This window comes from Staurois parvus, unplaced genomic scaffold, assembly GCF_062004578.1.
Source record: "Staurois parvus isolate SC_StPar_1 unplaced genomic scaffold, SC_StPar_1.0 ptg000429l, whole genome shotgun sequence".
Taxonomy (NCBI): Eukaryota; Metazoa; Chordata; class Amphibia; order Anura; family Ranidae; genus Staurois; species Staurois parvus.
In genome coordinates this window covers 2242131-2258820 of record NW_028318225.1, presented here as the reverse complement: position 1 = coordinate 2258820, position 16690 = coordinate 2242131, and the positions used below count along the sequence as shown (strand labels likewise).

The following is a 16690-nucleotide window of genomic DNA, read 5'->3' as shown; positions in this document are numbered from 1 at the left end:
TCCCCATTTTAAAGTTTTAGGTATAGATGCACTAATTTTTGGTAACTACAAATAAAATATTGTACATTGGGAGCCATGCATCAAGCACAACAACTTAGGGTGTTATGACATGTTGGCTGACGTCAACAGGCGTAGTTTTCTAGAATTTGATATGCATTTGGAAAGCTCATCAAATCCATTGACTTTAATTGAGCAGTACAGAGTACATTTGACCTTTACAATGCATGTCCTTTTGAGATGCACCCATTGACACGAGCCCTAAGTCACCAGAATTGAGGAGGAGACACCAATTTGAACTGTGCATAGAATGTTAATATACATGTGATAGTCATAGTACAAACAAAACTACTTAAAAGTGGTATTAAATACAAAACCAAAAGTGTAATATATTGTAGCTTACCAATCAAATGTAGCGGCTGCATTAGTTTTAATGTTTTAGGCTTTTTTCCCCTCTGTTTTCCTCTGGTGATCTGAGCAGTAACACAGCTCCTGTATTAGAGTGCCCCCACTCATCTAGACAGCAGCACTGTCAGTCTGGGGGGAGGGGAGTGTTAAAAGTACTAGCAGATTTAGCACAAACATTACAAAATAAATTGAATAAATTAAACAATTTGAAGTCGAACTCCAGCTAGCACATTATAATCAGCTACAGAAAAGTTTTCTTCCTTTTGGGATAAAAGGTTTTACATAAATATCTGTAACCACCAGTCAGTAGCAAATGGTTTGTCTTATATCTTGTAACGGATACATTTGCTAGAGAACTTTTTCTTTTCAAAGACTTACTGGCAGGATCACCAGGTGAAAATAGAAGAAACAAAGCCTAAAAAAATATAATGCAGCCATCACATCTAAGAATTGGTAAGCTGCAATATGATGGTGGTTTGCTTTTGGGTTTAATACCACTTTAATCTTTTTTTTTCCCTTTTACGCTTGCAGTTTCTAGATGGGGGCCAGTAATGAATTTGTTTATCTTCAAAAAGTATGCCTAAAATGATTAAACAAAGAATGTGGAATCCAACAGCTAATACTGCTGCAAGTGGAAAAGCTTATCTGCAGAACGTTACTGAAAAATTCTAATGAAGAAAAAAAACGCCACAGCATTTAAAGTTTCACGCAATCAACTCATCAGCTTCTTAGTGAGTTTATTAAAAACATTAAAATCATCTCAAACAGCAGGGGCCCCGCATGAAGAAAATTGTTTCCAAACTGTGGCAATGCTATAGAGACTTCAAGGTAATTTAATATTCCCTCCACAACAGTGAGCTTCAGCTGAAAAGATTCTCTTTGGTTTCACTCATTTAAATAGAGCATTTCATATTTACAGTCAACTGTGTTTTAATTGGTGGGCACAATCAGCACATCAGTTGTATGAATTGCTAGGAAAGCTATTGATCAGCTTTAGAATGCTTTTAAACACCATGTTCCACATTATGTACAGAACAAATGTGTCACATTATGAACACAACAGAAGCACATATGAAGCATACAAAAAAAATAAAAGGGAGACATGCAACGTGAAATGTCCATTAAAACCCATAACTCTAAGAGAAACTAAAACTCAAACTTGCAGATAAAGTTTTAGAATTACAAATGGGATACAAATACATTTATTTATATCTCATGAAATGTTTCTAAGCGGGTTGTTGCCAAATATTCTTAAGAAACAAAAATCTGCTTACAAATAATTCAGAGTAGCGGTAGTGAATTCACGACCCTGCTGCCCAATTATATTTTGCTAAACATGTTCATACAAACTTACATCAGGCAAACTTGCAGGTTTGTGCATATAGAGGAAAGAAAGGGGAAGTTCTGTGCGCACTGCTATGCCTTTGGGGCTAAATGGCTATCAGTTAGGAAAATTCATCCCGACAGATAAGCCCTTCTCTGATCAACCTTAACAAGGCAGCATCAGCCTTGGTCATTTGAGTGCCTAGCTGTATAAAAAGGTATGCGTACTGTAACATAACTGTGTGAGACGATAAAGGACGCTCGAGTCCAAATATGTGCCGATACAATTCTGACTCTGAAATATTGGAACGTAAAAACTGATAACTAAAGTATAATTAAAGGCAATACCTTGTTTTGGACAGAGAAGTGATGGATTAAAACACCTGTAAGTTTTTGTTGTCTCTGCCCCTTTTAGGGAGATTCTCTCTTGATTGTCCCATCTACCATTATCAGTGAAAGTAAAAAAATCCCACATTTTGGGTTGTCCCCGGAAAAGTAACAGAAGGCATTTCCTTTCGCTTACTGTTGTGGCTATGGGACAGAAAGTGAAGGTAAATTGCCCCACTGGGACACCCATGTCAAAAAAATACTCACAGGGGTTATAACCCTCCCTTACTCTATCCAAAATGGGGAAAACACTTTTGCCCTCTGGAAGATTTACCCCCCTTCATGACCAGGCCATTGTTTGCTGTTCGGCACTGTGCTATTTCAACTGGTAATTGCGCAGCTGTGCAATGCTTTACCCAAACAAAATTTATATCCTTTTTTTTTTTATTTTTTTTTTACACAAATAGAGCTTTCATTTGGTGTTATTTGATCATCTCTACGTTTTTACTTTTTGCACTATAAACAAAAAAAACCCGAACATTTGGAAAAAACAAAAAAAACAATATTTTTCACTTTTGGTTATGAAAAATGTCCAATAAACTCAAACTTAGTCATACATTTAGGCCAAAATGAATGCTGCTACATGTCTTTGGTAAAAATAAAATCCCAACATATGTATAATAACTGGTTTGTGTGAAAGTTATAGTGCCTACAAAACAAAACTATGGTGTGTGCAATATATATATATATATATATATATATATATATATATATATATATATATATATATATATATATATATATATATGCGCATTTACATAGCTTTTACTTTCTGACTACCAATCACATTTCTTGCTAAAATGCCATGGCAGTACGAACCATCCACAAATGACCCTTTTTGGAAAGTAGACACCCCAAGGATTTTACTGATAATATGTTGAGTCCATGGAACATTTACATTTTTTGCAAATTACAATTTTTTATATATATATTTTTATTTATTTTTTTACACAAAACTGTCACTTAAGTGATATATTGCTCATGCATGCCAAAAGGTATATGTGGAATAACACCCCAAAACACATTTTTACCACATGTGAGAGACTTTGGCAGCCTAGCTTCATACAGGTCAAAATCCGATGACCACTTCCAGGCTTTCAAAGGGCATATTTCCTCATATCACTTCCTACCACAGTGACCTACCACAGTTTGAGGCCCTAAAATGTCAAGATAATGTGAACAACCCCCAAATGACCCCTTTTTTGGAAAGTAGACACCCCAAGGAATTTGATAAGAGGCATGGTGAGTATTTTACAGATATCATTTTTGTCACAGGAAAAAGAAAAAAAAAATAGAAAGGAAAAAAATTTGTTTTCTTTCTTCATTTTCCAAAAACATGTGGCAGCAAATGAGATCTGCAAAATACTTACCATGCCTTTTAACAAATACCTTGGGGTACCTACTTTCAAAAAAGGGGTCATTTGGTGGGGTTGCTTCTACTATCCTGGCATTTCAGGGCCAACATTAGAAGCTTATATCACACATCACCCAAAACTTGAAGACCAAGCCTTTTCTGACACTTGTTGTTCACATGTAAAAACTGTGGGAAAAAACCCCCCAAAAAAAGACAAAAAAAAAAAAAACCTACCTCTCGTTTCAGATCTGCAATGCACTGACATGTTTTCAGTATGGCCAATTCCAAATCTTCTATTACATCTTTTGTCTTTTGGGCTTGCTGTGAAAAAATTTAAAAAATACATGTGAATTTCACTCATGCTACAATACAAATAATACAGGAAAATTTAAACAAAATCTATTTATTCAGCACTGCCCGATTTACCTTGATATCCCACAGAGGTAGGTTTAGCAAGTAGTTTACTGAAAAAATCAGGTACGAATCTAGGGAAAATATATCTGTCCCTCAATCAGGAAAAAAAATAGCAATAAGGTTGGGTGTATTTTTACATCCTGGGGAACATTTACTAAACTGATGATGCATAAAGAATCTGGTGCAGCTCTGCATAGTACCAATCAACTCCCAGGTACTAGTGCCAAAGCTTAATTGAACAAACTGAAGTTAGAAGCTTATGGGTTACTATGCACAGCTGCACTGCACGGGGCAGTTATTCAGAGATCTGGAACAGATCTTAAAGTTATTGCTTGTGAACACCATGTGCAGTGACCTGCGTGTTTCCACACCAGATCAATGCAGGACCTTGCAAGGGCACATGGAAAATAGGTCTTCTATGTGCCTCATTCACACCACAACATTGTGCACTGATGTTAAAAAGACAAAAATTATTTCAGAACTTTTTCCACTTTTAATGTAACCTATAAACTGTACTTGAACAACAAACTTAAATCTTTTAGGTGGCGGTAAGTAAAAATAAAAAACTAAAATAATATGGTTGCATAAGTGTGCACACCCTTAAACGAATACTTTGATTTTATTCCAGCACTCAGTCTTCTTGGGTATGAGTCTATCAGCATGGCACATCTTGACTTGCAAAAACACTCCAAATCTGTCAGATTGCAAGGGCATCTCCTGTGCACAGCCCTCTTCAGACCACCCCACAGATGTTCGATTGGACTGAGGTCTAGGCTCTGGCTGGGCCATTCCAAAACATTAATCTTCTGGTGAAGCCATTACTTTGTTGATTTGGATGTATGCTTTGGGTTTTTGTCATACTGAAAGATTAAGTTCCTCTTCATGCTTGGATTTCTAGCAGAAGCCTGAAGGTTTTGTGCCAATACTGACTGGTATGTGAACTGTTCATAATTCCCTCTACCTTGACTAAGGCCCAGTTCCAGCAGAAGAAAAACAGCCCCAAAGTATGATGCTGCCACCACCATGCTTCACTGTGGGTATGGTGTTCTTTTGGTGATGTGCAATGTTGTTTTTGCGCCAAACATATCTTTTGGAATTATCGCCAAAAAGTTCAACCTTTGTTTCATCAGACCATAACACATTTTCCCATATGCTTTTGGAAGACTTCAGATGTGTTTTTGCAAAATTTAGCAGGGCTTGGATGGTTGTCTTTGTCAGAAAAGGCTTCCGTCTTGCCACTCTACCCCATAGCCCAGACATGAAGAATACAGGCGACTGTTGTCACATGTACCACACAGCCTGTACTTGCCAGATATTCCTGCAGCTCCTTTAATATTGCTGTAGGCAGCCTCCCAGACCAGTTTTCTTCTCGTCTTTTCATCAACTTTCATCGTCCAGTTCTTGGTAACGTCACTGTTGCGCCATATTTTCTCCACTTGATGACTGTCTTCATTGAGTTCCATGGTATATCCAATACCTTGGAAATTCTTTTGTACCTTTCTCCTGATACCTTTTTACAATGAGATCCCTCTGATGCTTTGGAAGCTCTCCGCGGACCATGGCTTTTGCTGTAGGATGAGACTAAGAAAATGTTAGGAAAGACCTACTAGAACAGCTGAACTTTATTTGGGGTTAATCAGAGGCACTTTAAATGACGCATGTGTGTACTGACTCCTTTTTAACCTGACTTTGAATGTGATTGCTTAATTCTGAACACAGCTACATCCCCAGTTATAAGAGGGTGTGCACACATATGCAAACACATTATTTTAGTTTTTTATGTTTAATTCCCGCATTCCACACTAAAAGATTGCAGTTTGTTTTTCAATTGAGTTGTACAGTTTATAGGTCACATTAAAAGGTGGAAAAAGTTTTAAAAATTAGTTATCTGTCTCATTTTCCTACATCACAGAAACCTGACATTTTAAACGGGTGTGTATACTTTTTATAGCCACTGTAAATGGTTAGTATTTTGACCCTTCCAGGGACCAGTCACTTCACAATATATGAAATATATGTTAACATGAAAATACATGTTAACTGCTTCCCCTCTACCCTATAGCAGAAATACTGCTACAAGCCAGCAGGGGTGCCCAAAATCATGTATATATATACATGATTTTGCATTTCCAGGTAGGGGGCGTGCAACAGCCGCACACGTGCCCTACCCACGCTGCCATTAGTAGCCTCGGCTGTCAATCACCAAGTCCCGGGCTGGTTATTACTCACCGGCACCCGGTGATCGTTGAGTATTACTGATGGGAGAGAGACCTGTGTATAAACAGATCTCTCCCCAGTCAACTCCTGCAGAGCCATACAAAGCAGTGTGCTTACAGTGAAGAACACACACAGCCCAAGTAGTGAAAAAGCACAGCACACAGCTTAACCCTTTGTTCACCCGAGAAAACCCCTTCCTGCCCAGTGCCATTAGTACAGAGTTAGTGCTTTTTATTAGTGACTTCAGTGACACCAAGTCCATTCACCTCAGTGTCAAAATGCCTGCCACAGTCCCGCTACAAGTTGCTGATCGCCGCCATTACTAGTAAAAAAAAAAAACCAAAAAAAAAACAAATTCCAGTATACAGTGAAGGAAATAAGTATTTGATCCCCTGCTGCTTTTGAAAGTTTACCCACTCACAAAGAATTGATCAGTCTAAAAATCGAATGGTAGGTGAACTGTAACACTGAGACAGAATAACAACAAAAAACCCAAAAGAAAAGCATGTCTAACAAATGATGTTCATGAGGAAAATAAATATTTGATCCCCTATCATTCAGCAGGATTTCTAGCTACCAGGTGTCTTTCATACAGGTAACAAGCTGAGATTAGAAGCAGTCTCTTAAAGGGAGTGCTGCTAATCTCATTTTGTTACCTGTATAAAAGACACCTGTCCACAGGAGCAATCAAACAATCAGGCTCCAAACTCTCCACCATGGCAAAGACCAAAGAGCTGTTCAAGGATGTCAGGAACAAGATTGTAGACCTATTCAAAGCTGGACTGGGCTAGAAAACTATCGCGAAGCAGCTGGGTGAGAAAGAGACAACAGTTGGTGCAATCATTCAATCAAAAACGGTCAAAATCAGCAAGGGATCAAATACTTTTTTTTCAAAATCAGCAAGGGATCAAATATTTTTTGTAAATACCATAATTTGTAAATGCTATAACTTTCATTTAAACCAGGCATGTCCAAAGTCCGGCCCGCGGGCCATTTACGGCCCGGGAGTCGGTTTAATACGGCCCTCCAACAGCCCTCCCTGCTCTGTGTAATGTGGCCCTCCCACGGCCCTCCCTTCTATGGCAGACAGTCTTCTGCTTGAGAGCAGAGGGCAGTGCGCATGCCTGACTGCGGCACGTTCTCCCTGGTCTGTGTAAATGCGGCTGTTGCACGGCCCTCCCTTCTGTGGCAGACAGTCTTCTGCTTGAGAGCAGTGTGCATGACTGCGCCACGCTGGGAGCGACAGAGGGCGGTGACGTCAGGGCCGGGCTTCCAGAGTGAAGTGTGTTTCTCTTCCCCTCCCGGCTGCCGAGCAGAGACTTCAGCTCCAGCTACCTTTTTCACCCTTCACATTAGTGCAGGTAAGTTTTTTTAAAATTTATTTTCAATACATTGTGAAAACTCAGCTGTCAGTTGATCTTAATGTTATGAAATGAAAAGTATGTCGTTTGCAATTAACTTGGCATAAAATAATTTATTTGCATTTAATTGTAATGGTTCAAAGAATGTTCGGAAAAATGTTCGGCCCTCCACCATGTTCACTTCATCCAATCTGGCCCTCTTTGAAAAAAGTTTGGACACCCCTGATTTAAACCAATTAAATGTACACGTATTGGGATTTTTTTGGCAAGAAAAGTGTAGCAGAATACATTTTGGCCTAAATTTATGATGAAATTTAATTTTAATTTTTTTACTGGAAATGTTTAATAGCAAAAAGTAACAAAATAGTTTTTCTCAAAACTTTTGGTCTTTTTTGTTTATAGCGCAAAAAAAATTAAAACCACACAGGTGATCAAATACCACTAAAAGAAAGCTCTTTTTGTGGGAAAAAAAAGGATGTAAATTTAATTTGGGTGCAGCGTTGCATGACCGCACAATTGTCAGTTAAAGTAATGCAGCGCTGTATCACAAAAAATGGCCTGGTCAGGAAGGGGGGTTTGTAAATCCTCTGGAGGTGGTTAAATGAGCATCACACACATACATTTCCTATGCACTGCAGTTAGCTTTTATGTGCAGCAGGATGTGAATAAACCCTAAATGAAGGTCAATAATCCTTCCCTAAATCCCCAAGTCAGCAATATTCACTGTACGGCCTGCTCAGGTCCTATTCTTAATGTTCTGTGGCTCCCACCTTTCCTATAACGAGCTAGTCTTATGGCAGACACTAGGGAGAGGGGGTTAAAGCGTCTCACAAGGTTTTTTAAATGCGGTCTGTCTTCATGACCCAGTGACAACTGGTACCTTCATTTCTTGTACGCATGTCACGGGGCAGGAGGTTTGAAACACCACCCTCCCCCACCCCTGCAATTGGGTTACAGGCAGAAAAAAAAAATTTAACTCTTTCTCACACTATCCAAAACAAAAAATATTGGCGTTAGATTTTCTATATGTTAGAGAAAACAAAGCCTGCACTGGAAGCAGTTGAGAAGACCTCTCCTGCATCACAAGCAAGGGTGCTCAGATCAGATTGCTACAAAAGGCATTGAGAGTGGGATGGTATGGTAAATCAATGCCTAAATAAAAGATTTAAATACCCAGCAGGTAGATTGTACTCCCTGTATACACTTTCAGGAATCTGTTTTCAAAAGAATTAAAAGGCGATGTCATATACATGGATGCAAATTTAGATAATATTGTGATGCTGCCATACTTTAAAGTAAACCAAAGAAAAGCAATATGTACAGTACAATTAAACTATGCGTACTTTATCATTCTTTAGTAACATCATTTGCAAAATCTGCTGCTTAGACAAATTGTAATCATCTGTAATTTCTATTATCCACTGCCATACAGCATACATACATTGTAGAAATGCAATGCGTCATCTGGAATGTGTACAGAAAATTAAATACTGTGGGGCCATAAATACTAAGGGTAAAACTAAACAAAAGACAAAATACTTTTACAATGATTCTAACAGGAAGTTGCAACATGATGTAAGGCAGGAGTGCTCAACTTGCTGCCCACAGGCAATATGTGGCCTTCAGAGCCCACAACCTCAAACCAGAGAAGCGCATGCTCAGGGTAGGCAACCCATTGACGGACTTGCTGATCCACCATCCCAGAGCATCGAGCTGACAGGGGAGGAAGCAGGTGGGCATGGAGAGAGCAGGAGACAGGTAAGTCAATACTTCCTCTGCAGCGCAGGCTCCTGCTCCAGGCGGAGTGATATTACGTGCACTCCGCCATGGGACCTTTCTAGCAGCCTGGAGAGCGATGTCAGCAGAAACTGGAAGGAGAAAAAGGTCAGTGTATTTAACACACACACTGCACTTTTGCAATAGGCATATTAGCACCTAAAAAAAAGGAACTATTAGGCTGCGTTCACACTGATCTACGGGGGCTGCAGCGTGCACCTGTGAGTTAGCTGAACTGAGCCATAGACTTCTATTATATCCTGCAGGTTTCCTGAATGCAGAAATTTTGGTGCACTTTCAGAAAGTGCACCCCAACTGCAAGATAATAGAAGTCTATGTCAAAGTGCAAGTAACCCAAAGGAAAGACGCAGGTACGCTGTACTGCACCCACAGTGTGGGTAAACCGCAGTGCATCAGTGTGAAAGCAGCCTTTTTTTTGGGGGGGGCAAAGGACAGTAAGGACTTGTTTACATTTGTGGTTTTGGGGGTGTTAAACTCCATATTTGAGACATGTTTTACCCCCCCCCCCAACCACTTGTGTACCGTCAGGGGTCTCAATGGCGACCCTGTCCCATGCGGCCAGCCCTGTCACATTCTGTTTTACACTTGGACAGGAGGGGCGGCATATACAGGAACAGATCCTTTCCATTTTCCTCTTGCAACCACTGAAAGCAGCTTCTCCTCCTCTCCCTCCTACTGGAATTCAGTGGCTGCAGGAAGAAAATGTTCATTATGCTATTAAAAATAAGCATTTTTGGAACCAATACATTTCACAGTGGCCACGGCCAGTTACCAAATCACTTAAGTGGCCCTCACTTTTCAAAGGGTTGAGCATCCCTAAAGTAAGGTAAAACAACTGGTAAAACACAGAGCTGGTAAAAAACTGGTGGAATGGTAAAATTATTTAAAATCAAGGAAGCCTGAAAAACTAATGTACATGTGAGTAAAGTTCCATGGAAGTGTAGTAATTTTAATACTTCAATCACAGTACAGAAGTATATCACTTTTTAAAAATTTTAAAACTGACTGTCACCACTTCCTTATTAATTACTAAGTTATATACAGTGGGGATCGAAAGTTTGGGCACCCCAGCTAAAAATTTGTATTAATGTGCATAAAGAAGCCAAGGAAAGATGGAAAAATCTCCAAAAGGCATCAAAATTACAGATTAGACATTCTTATATGTCAACAAAAGTTAGATTTTATTTCCATCATTTACACTTTCAAAATAACAGAAAAAAAAAAATGGCGTCTGCAAAAGTTTGGGCACCCTGCAGAGTTAATATCTTGTACTGCCCCCTTTGGCAAGTATCACAGCTTGTAAACGCTTTTTGTAGCCAGCCAAGAGTCTTTCAATTCTTGTTTGAGGTATCTTTGCCCATTCTTTCTTACAAAAGTCTTCCAGTTCTTTGAGATTTCTGGGCTGTCTGTCACGCACTGCTCTTTTAAAGTCTATCCATAGATTTTCAATTATGTTGAGGTCAGGAGATTGTGAAGGCCATGGCAAAACCTTCAGTTTACGCCTCGATGTAATCCCCCGTGGATTTCGAGGTGTGTTTAGGATCATTATCCATTTGTAGAAGCCATCCTCTCTTTAACTTCAGCTTTTTCACAGATGGCATCAAGTTACCATCCAAAATTTGCTGAAATTTTATTGAATCCATTTTTCCTTCTACTCGTGAGATGTTCCCTGTGCCACTGGCTGCAACACAACCCCAAAGCATGATTGATCCAACCCCATGCTTAACAGTTGGACAGAGGTTCTTTTCATTCAATTCTGTGCCCCTTCTTCTCCAAACGTACCTTTGCTCATTCCGGCCAAAAAGTTCAATTTTAACCTCATCGGTCCACAGAACTGGTTTCCAAAATGCATCAGGCTTGTCTATATGTTCATTTGCAAAGTTCAAACGATGATTTTTGTGGTGAGGACGTAGAAGAGGTTTTCTTCTGATGACTATTCCATGAAGACCATATTTGTACAAGTATCTCTTTATAGTGGAATAGTGTACCACAACTCCAGTGTCTGCCAGATCTTTCTGGAGGGATCGCGCAGTCAAACTTGGGTTTTGAATTGTTTTTCTCACAATCCTGCGAGCTGTTCTGTCTGATATTTTTCTTGGTCTTCCAGATCTTGCTTTAACTTCCACTGTTCCTGATGACTGCCATTTCTTAATTACATTCCGAACAGAGGATATTGACATCTGAAAACGCTTTGCTATCTTCTTATAGCCTTCTACAGCTTTGTGAGCGTCAACTATTTTCAGTTTCAGTTTTCTAGACAACTGCTTAGAAGAACCCATGGTGCTGATTGTTGGGGCAAGGACAGATGAGTCTGGGCATTTAAAACCTTTGAGATTGACATCACCTGGTCTTCCCAGACGATGATTGAGAACAATCCATGACACTGGCAGGTCTCAGCTTGGCAAAGGGGGCAGTGCATGCTATAAATTCTGCAGGGTGATGATGGAAATAAAATCTAACTTTTGTTGACATATTATAAGAATGTCTAATCTGTAATTTGATGCCTTTTGGAGATTTTTCCATCTTTCCTTGGCTTCTTTATGCACATTAATACAAATTTTTAGCTGGGGTGCCCAAACTTTCGATCCCTACTGTAACTGTTTCAGGTGGTGCATGCTTTCCTTGTATACTGAATATCTTACAAAAAGATAATATATGAAAAAAAAGGAGTACCTATGCACTCACCAATGTTAGTGAGTTCATAGATTTTCCCCTTTTCTGTTCTTTCATTTTCACAAGGTATTGCTCTCAGTACTTTAGTAAGGAGGATGTTCTGTTCTCAGATATTCTTAAAAGTTAAATTCCAGTTTGAAGCTGGACTCCAGGAAGAAAAAAAAAAAAAATCAATTCAAGCAGAACTTTACTCTCTCAATCAGCATGAATCATTTTTAATCCTTATTGCAGTTAGCATTAGTAAACAGGTAAGAAGATATATATTAGGTATATATTATATTTATATTGTTTTAACCACTTGCCTACTGGGGACTTTCACCCCCTTCTTGCCCAGGCCAAATTTTCAGTTTTCAGTGCGGTCGCACGTTGAATGACAATTGAGCGGTCATACAACACTGCAGCCATATGAAATTTTTACAATATTTTTTTTTTTTTTTTTTTGGAGACAGAGCTTTCTTTTCATGGTATTTAATCACTGCTAAGTGTTTTATTTTGCTAAACAAATGAAGTCTGAAAATGTTTCACTTCATTTCTGTTATAAAAGTTTGTAAATAATGGGATTTTTTGTTACTCAGCGTCAAACCCTTTTCTTGGAGTTCATTGACAGACACAGCGTCTTCATAATGTTGACAGTGTTATATCACCCCCTACAAGAGTATGACACTAGGCAGAAAAAAAACAAAAAAAAAAAAAAAACTTTGGCCTACAGGCCATCCTAGCTGATATAACCCCCCCCCCTTTCCGCATAGGCCATCCAATTAGTCACAAGCTGTGTCAAAGGAAGAACCATAGAGGTGAGGGTGCTGTGACTGTCAATGAACTCAGAGAAAAGGATTTTACAATAACAAACAATCCCATTTTCTCCTTCGTTCATTGACCCACACAGAGTCTTCATAGTCTTGGCCATTGTCTCTCAACCTTTTTTTCAGTCAAGGCACCCTTTAAAGTTATGAACAATGTTGAGGCTCCCTTTAAAATTAAAGACAGTCTCAAGGCACCCCACTCAAAATAAACAAAAAACAAACTATTCTAGTAGTTCTACCTAATGTAGCAACACCCACACATGTAGGACACCCAGAGTTGGAAGGGATTTATTAATCCAAAGCAAATACACTTTTGCACACTGATAGTTAATAGTACTCCAGTGTTTCTCTTCTCTCAGTTTTTCTGCATCACTCAGCTAATTTGACCCCATTACTTACAGCGAGGAACAGGGGAAGGTTAAACAAGGATGCTGTGCAGGCAACCAACATCCTCCATATCAACTGATGGCATTAGCTGTTAGGATGCCGATGTCTAGAAGGTTGTAATGGTGCACAATGAAAACCTTTGACTTTGTGTAACTAAAAGGCAGGCTTGATCCACCTGCTGGCTTGTATAGAATTTTTGGAAAATTTTAGGCATTTTGCCAAGGCACCCCTGGGTGGCTGGGCATCCCGGTTGAAAAAGGCTGGTCTTGACTATAGTGACGTCCCAAAGCAGTGTCCACAAAAAAAAAAAAGAAAAAAAGGAGTGGGAAACCATCCAAGGCCAGTAGTAACAGAAAACAAAACACTCAAGTCAACAGGAAATCAGAGCTCACTCCAAATACCCCTCAAGAGGGACAGACCCTCAAAACAGCCATCCGGAAAACCTTGCAGCCAAAACATGCATCCACAAATGCCGCAGCATCAACCTTGTAAAACGTAGAAACGTAGTAAAGGTCTACACAGACGAGCCAGCTTACAAATTGAAGGCAGCCCCGGCCGACCAAGTGCAGATCTAGCAGTCTGTGCATGCTTGCTAGTCAGACTGGGATGACCACTGGATCTAGATTATTGAGCCCATCGCCCAGCCCCACTGTTGACAGAAGAACTCCGCAAGAAATAAAAATACGTCCGTACTCCTGAGACACTAGGCAGAAAGACTGGATGACCTATGCGTAGAGGGTGGATATACTATATCTCCCAAAGCTTCTACCAAGGGACACTATTGTACAAACATACATTTCTTCCACATAAAAAGACAAATTTCTCATGAATACAAGGAATGCAGATAAAATGACACCCCAATCACCCATGGTCTATCCTTTTTGGATTTGTCTGCTTATACAATGCAAAGAAGAAAGAAAATGGCAAACATAACTAAACCATTACAAAATCACCAGATTGTGTACAGATGGTCGTACCCTGCTAACCTTCAAGTGACCAAGGAAGGCAATACTTACCTCATCAAAAAAGTCGACGGAGGTATCCAACTCCTAAAGCATCTTAGAACCGGACAAAAATAAGACCGCAACGCTTTCCTCTCTTCCACAGTGCTCTACTTCATGGCATGATGCAGCCAAAGACTTAGGCTTTAATTCTATCTACTACACCATTATAGCCCTAGTGAGCTCACGGAAATTACCTGACTTCTTATTTACGCCTCCCTTGATAAGCGGCAACGACTCCGCTCAGATTATAAGAGAATAGTCTTTTTTATATATAGTTATTGTACAAGCGTTGAGTGTTTATTTTGAATACATTCACTGGTATAACTTTTCATTTTGGTTTGAAACTAAGCCTTTTTACCGTCCAGGCCACTGACTAAATCAAAACTTATCTGGGACTCACTCTCAACTAAGAATTCTCTCTGGCAACTGTTTGCCTTTCAGACAGCCTGCTGCTTTTCGGTCTACTACACTCGAATAAAACCAACTTACCATACACATCACCTGCTATGCGATCTAAATACCACATCAAAAATATTTGTAACAAGCTACAGTCATGGCCGAAATTGTTGGCACCCTTGATATTTTTCCTGAAAATCAAGTATTTCACACAAAAAAGGTATTGCATTAACACATGTTTTGCTATACACATGTTTATTCCCTTTGTATGTATTGGAACAAATATAAAACAGAGGCAGAAAAGCAAATATGACATAATGTCACACAAAACCCCAAAAATGGGCTGGACAAAAGTATTGGCACCCTTAACTTAATATTTGGTTGCACACCCTTTGGAAAACATAACTGAAATCAGTCGCTTCCTATAACCATCAATAAGCTTCTGACACCTCTCACCCGGAATTTTGGACCACTCTTCCTTTGCAAACAGCTCCAGGTCTCTCTTATTGGAAGGACACCTTTTCCCAACAGCAATTTTAAGATCTCTCCACAGGTGTTCAATGGGATTTAGATCTGGGCTCATTGCTGGCCACTTCAGAACTCTCCAGCGCTTCTTTGCCATCCATTTCTGAGTGCTTTTTGACGTATGTTTGGGGTCATTGTCCTGCTGGAAGACCCAGGATCTTGGACGCAAACCCAGCTTTCTGACACTGGGCCCTACAGTGCGACCCAAAATCCTTTGGTAATCCTCAGATTTCATGATGCCTTGCACACAGTCAAGGCACCCAGTGCCAGAGGCAGCAAAACAACCCCAAAACATCATTGAACCTCCACCATATTTTACCGTAGGTACTGTGTTTTGTTCTTTGTAGGCCTCATTCCGTTTTCGGTAAACAGTAGAATGATGTGCTTTACCGAAAAGCTCTATCTTGGTCTCATCTGTCCACAAGACGTTTTCCCAGAAGGCTTTTGGCTTACTCAAGTACATTTTGGCAAACTGTAGTCTTGCTTTTTTATGTCTCTGTGTCAGCAGTGGGGTCCTCCTGGGTCTCCTGCCATAGCGTTTCATTTCATTTAAATGTCGACGGATAGTTCGCGCTGACACTGATGCTCCCTGAGCCTGCAGGACAGCTTGAATGTCTTTGGAACATGTTTGGGGCTGCTTATCCACCATCCGGACTATTCTGCGTTGCAATCTTTCATCAATTTTCCTCATCCGTCCACGACCAGGGAGATTAGCTACAGTGCCATGGGTTGCAAACTTCTTGATAATGTTGCGCACTGTGGACAAAGGCAAATCTAGTTCTCTGGAGATGGACTTGTAACCTTGAGATTGTTGATATTTTGCCACAATTTTGGTTCTCAGGTCCTCAGACAGTTCTCGTCTCCTCTTTCTGTTGTCCATGCTTAGTGTGGCACAGACAGACACACAATGCAAAGGTTAAGTGAACGTCTCTCCTTTTTATCTGCTTTCAGGTGTGATTTCTATATTGCCCACACCTGTTACTTGCCCCAGGTGAGTTTACAGGAGCATCACATGCTTGTAACATTCTTATTTATCCGCAGTTGTGAAAGGGTGCCAATACTTTTGTCCAGCCCATTTTTGGAGGTTTGTGTGACATTATGTCGAATTTGCTTTCTTTCCTCCCTTTTTTTGTTTTGTCCCAATACACACAAAGGGAATAAACATGTGTATAGCAAAACATGTGTTAATGCAATACGTTTCGTGAGAAATACATGATTTCCTGGAGAAATATCAAGGGTGCCAACAATTTCGGCCATGACTGTATATCCTCTATTGCCATGAACTTCTCGATTTTATCATTCAGCAGTAAAGGCCTTAACAGTCCAGCCAAAAGGAGCATGCTCTGGAAACTAAATATTTACATTGTGACATACTGTGCCTCCAGGAAACTCATTTTTCCATGCAGAATCCACCAAAATTTAATCATCCAAACTTCATAACATTATTTGCTCTAACCCCTCTAAGAAAAAAAAAAAAAAAAAAAAAGAAGAAGAAGGTGGAGTGGATATCCTCAAAGACACAATCTCCTTTGAACAAGAGACTGTCAACATTGACGAGTTGGGTAGATATCGGACTCTGGTTTGTAATATCAATAATGCATTTTTCACCTACCAAAATCCCTCACATTGGAGTTTTTGGAATGG

At 39.7% G+C, this 16690-nt stretch overlaps 1 protein-coding gene across 2 annotated transcripts in view; it reads right to left on the bottom strand.

Moving 5' to 3' along the window:
• CTNNAL1 (catenin alpha like 1) overlaps positions 1-16690 on the bottom strand; it is a 337361-nt gene that overhangs the window by 115227 nt on the left and 205444 nt on the right. For both annotated transcript variants that reach the window (XM_089687544.1, XM_089687545.1), the window contains exon 8: positions 3704-3790. In XM_089687544.1, the coding sequence (XP_089543670.1) occupies positions 3704-3790 (87 nt within the window). The remainder of the gene's footprint in view (positions 1-3703; positions 3791-16690) is intronic.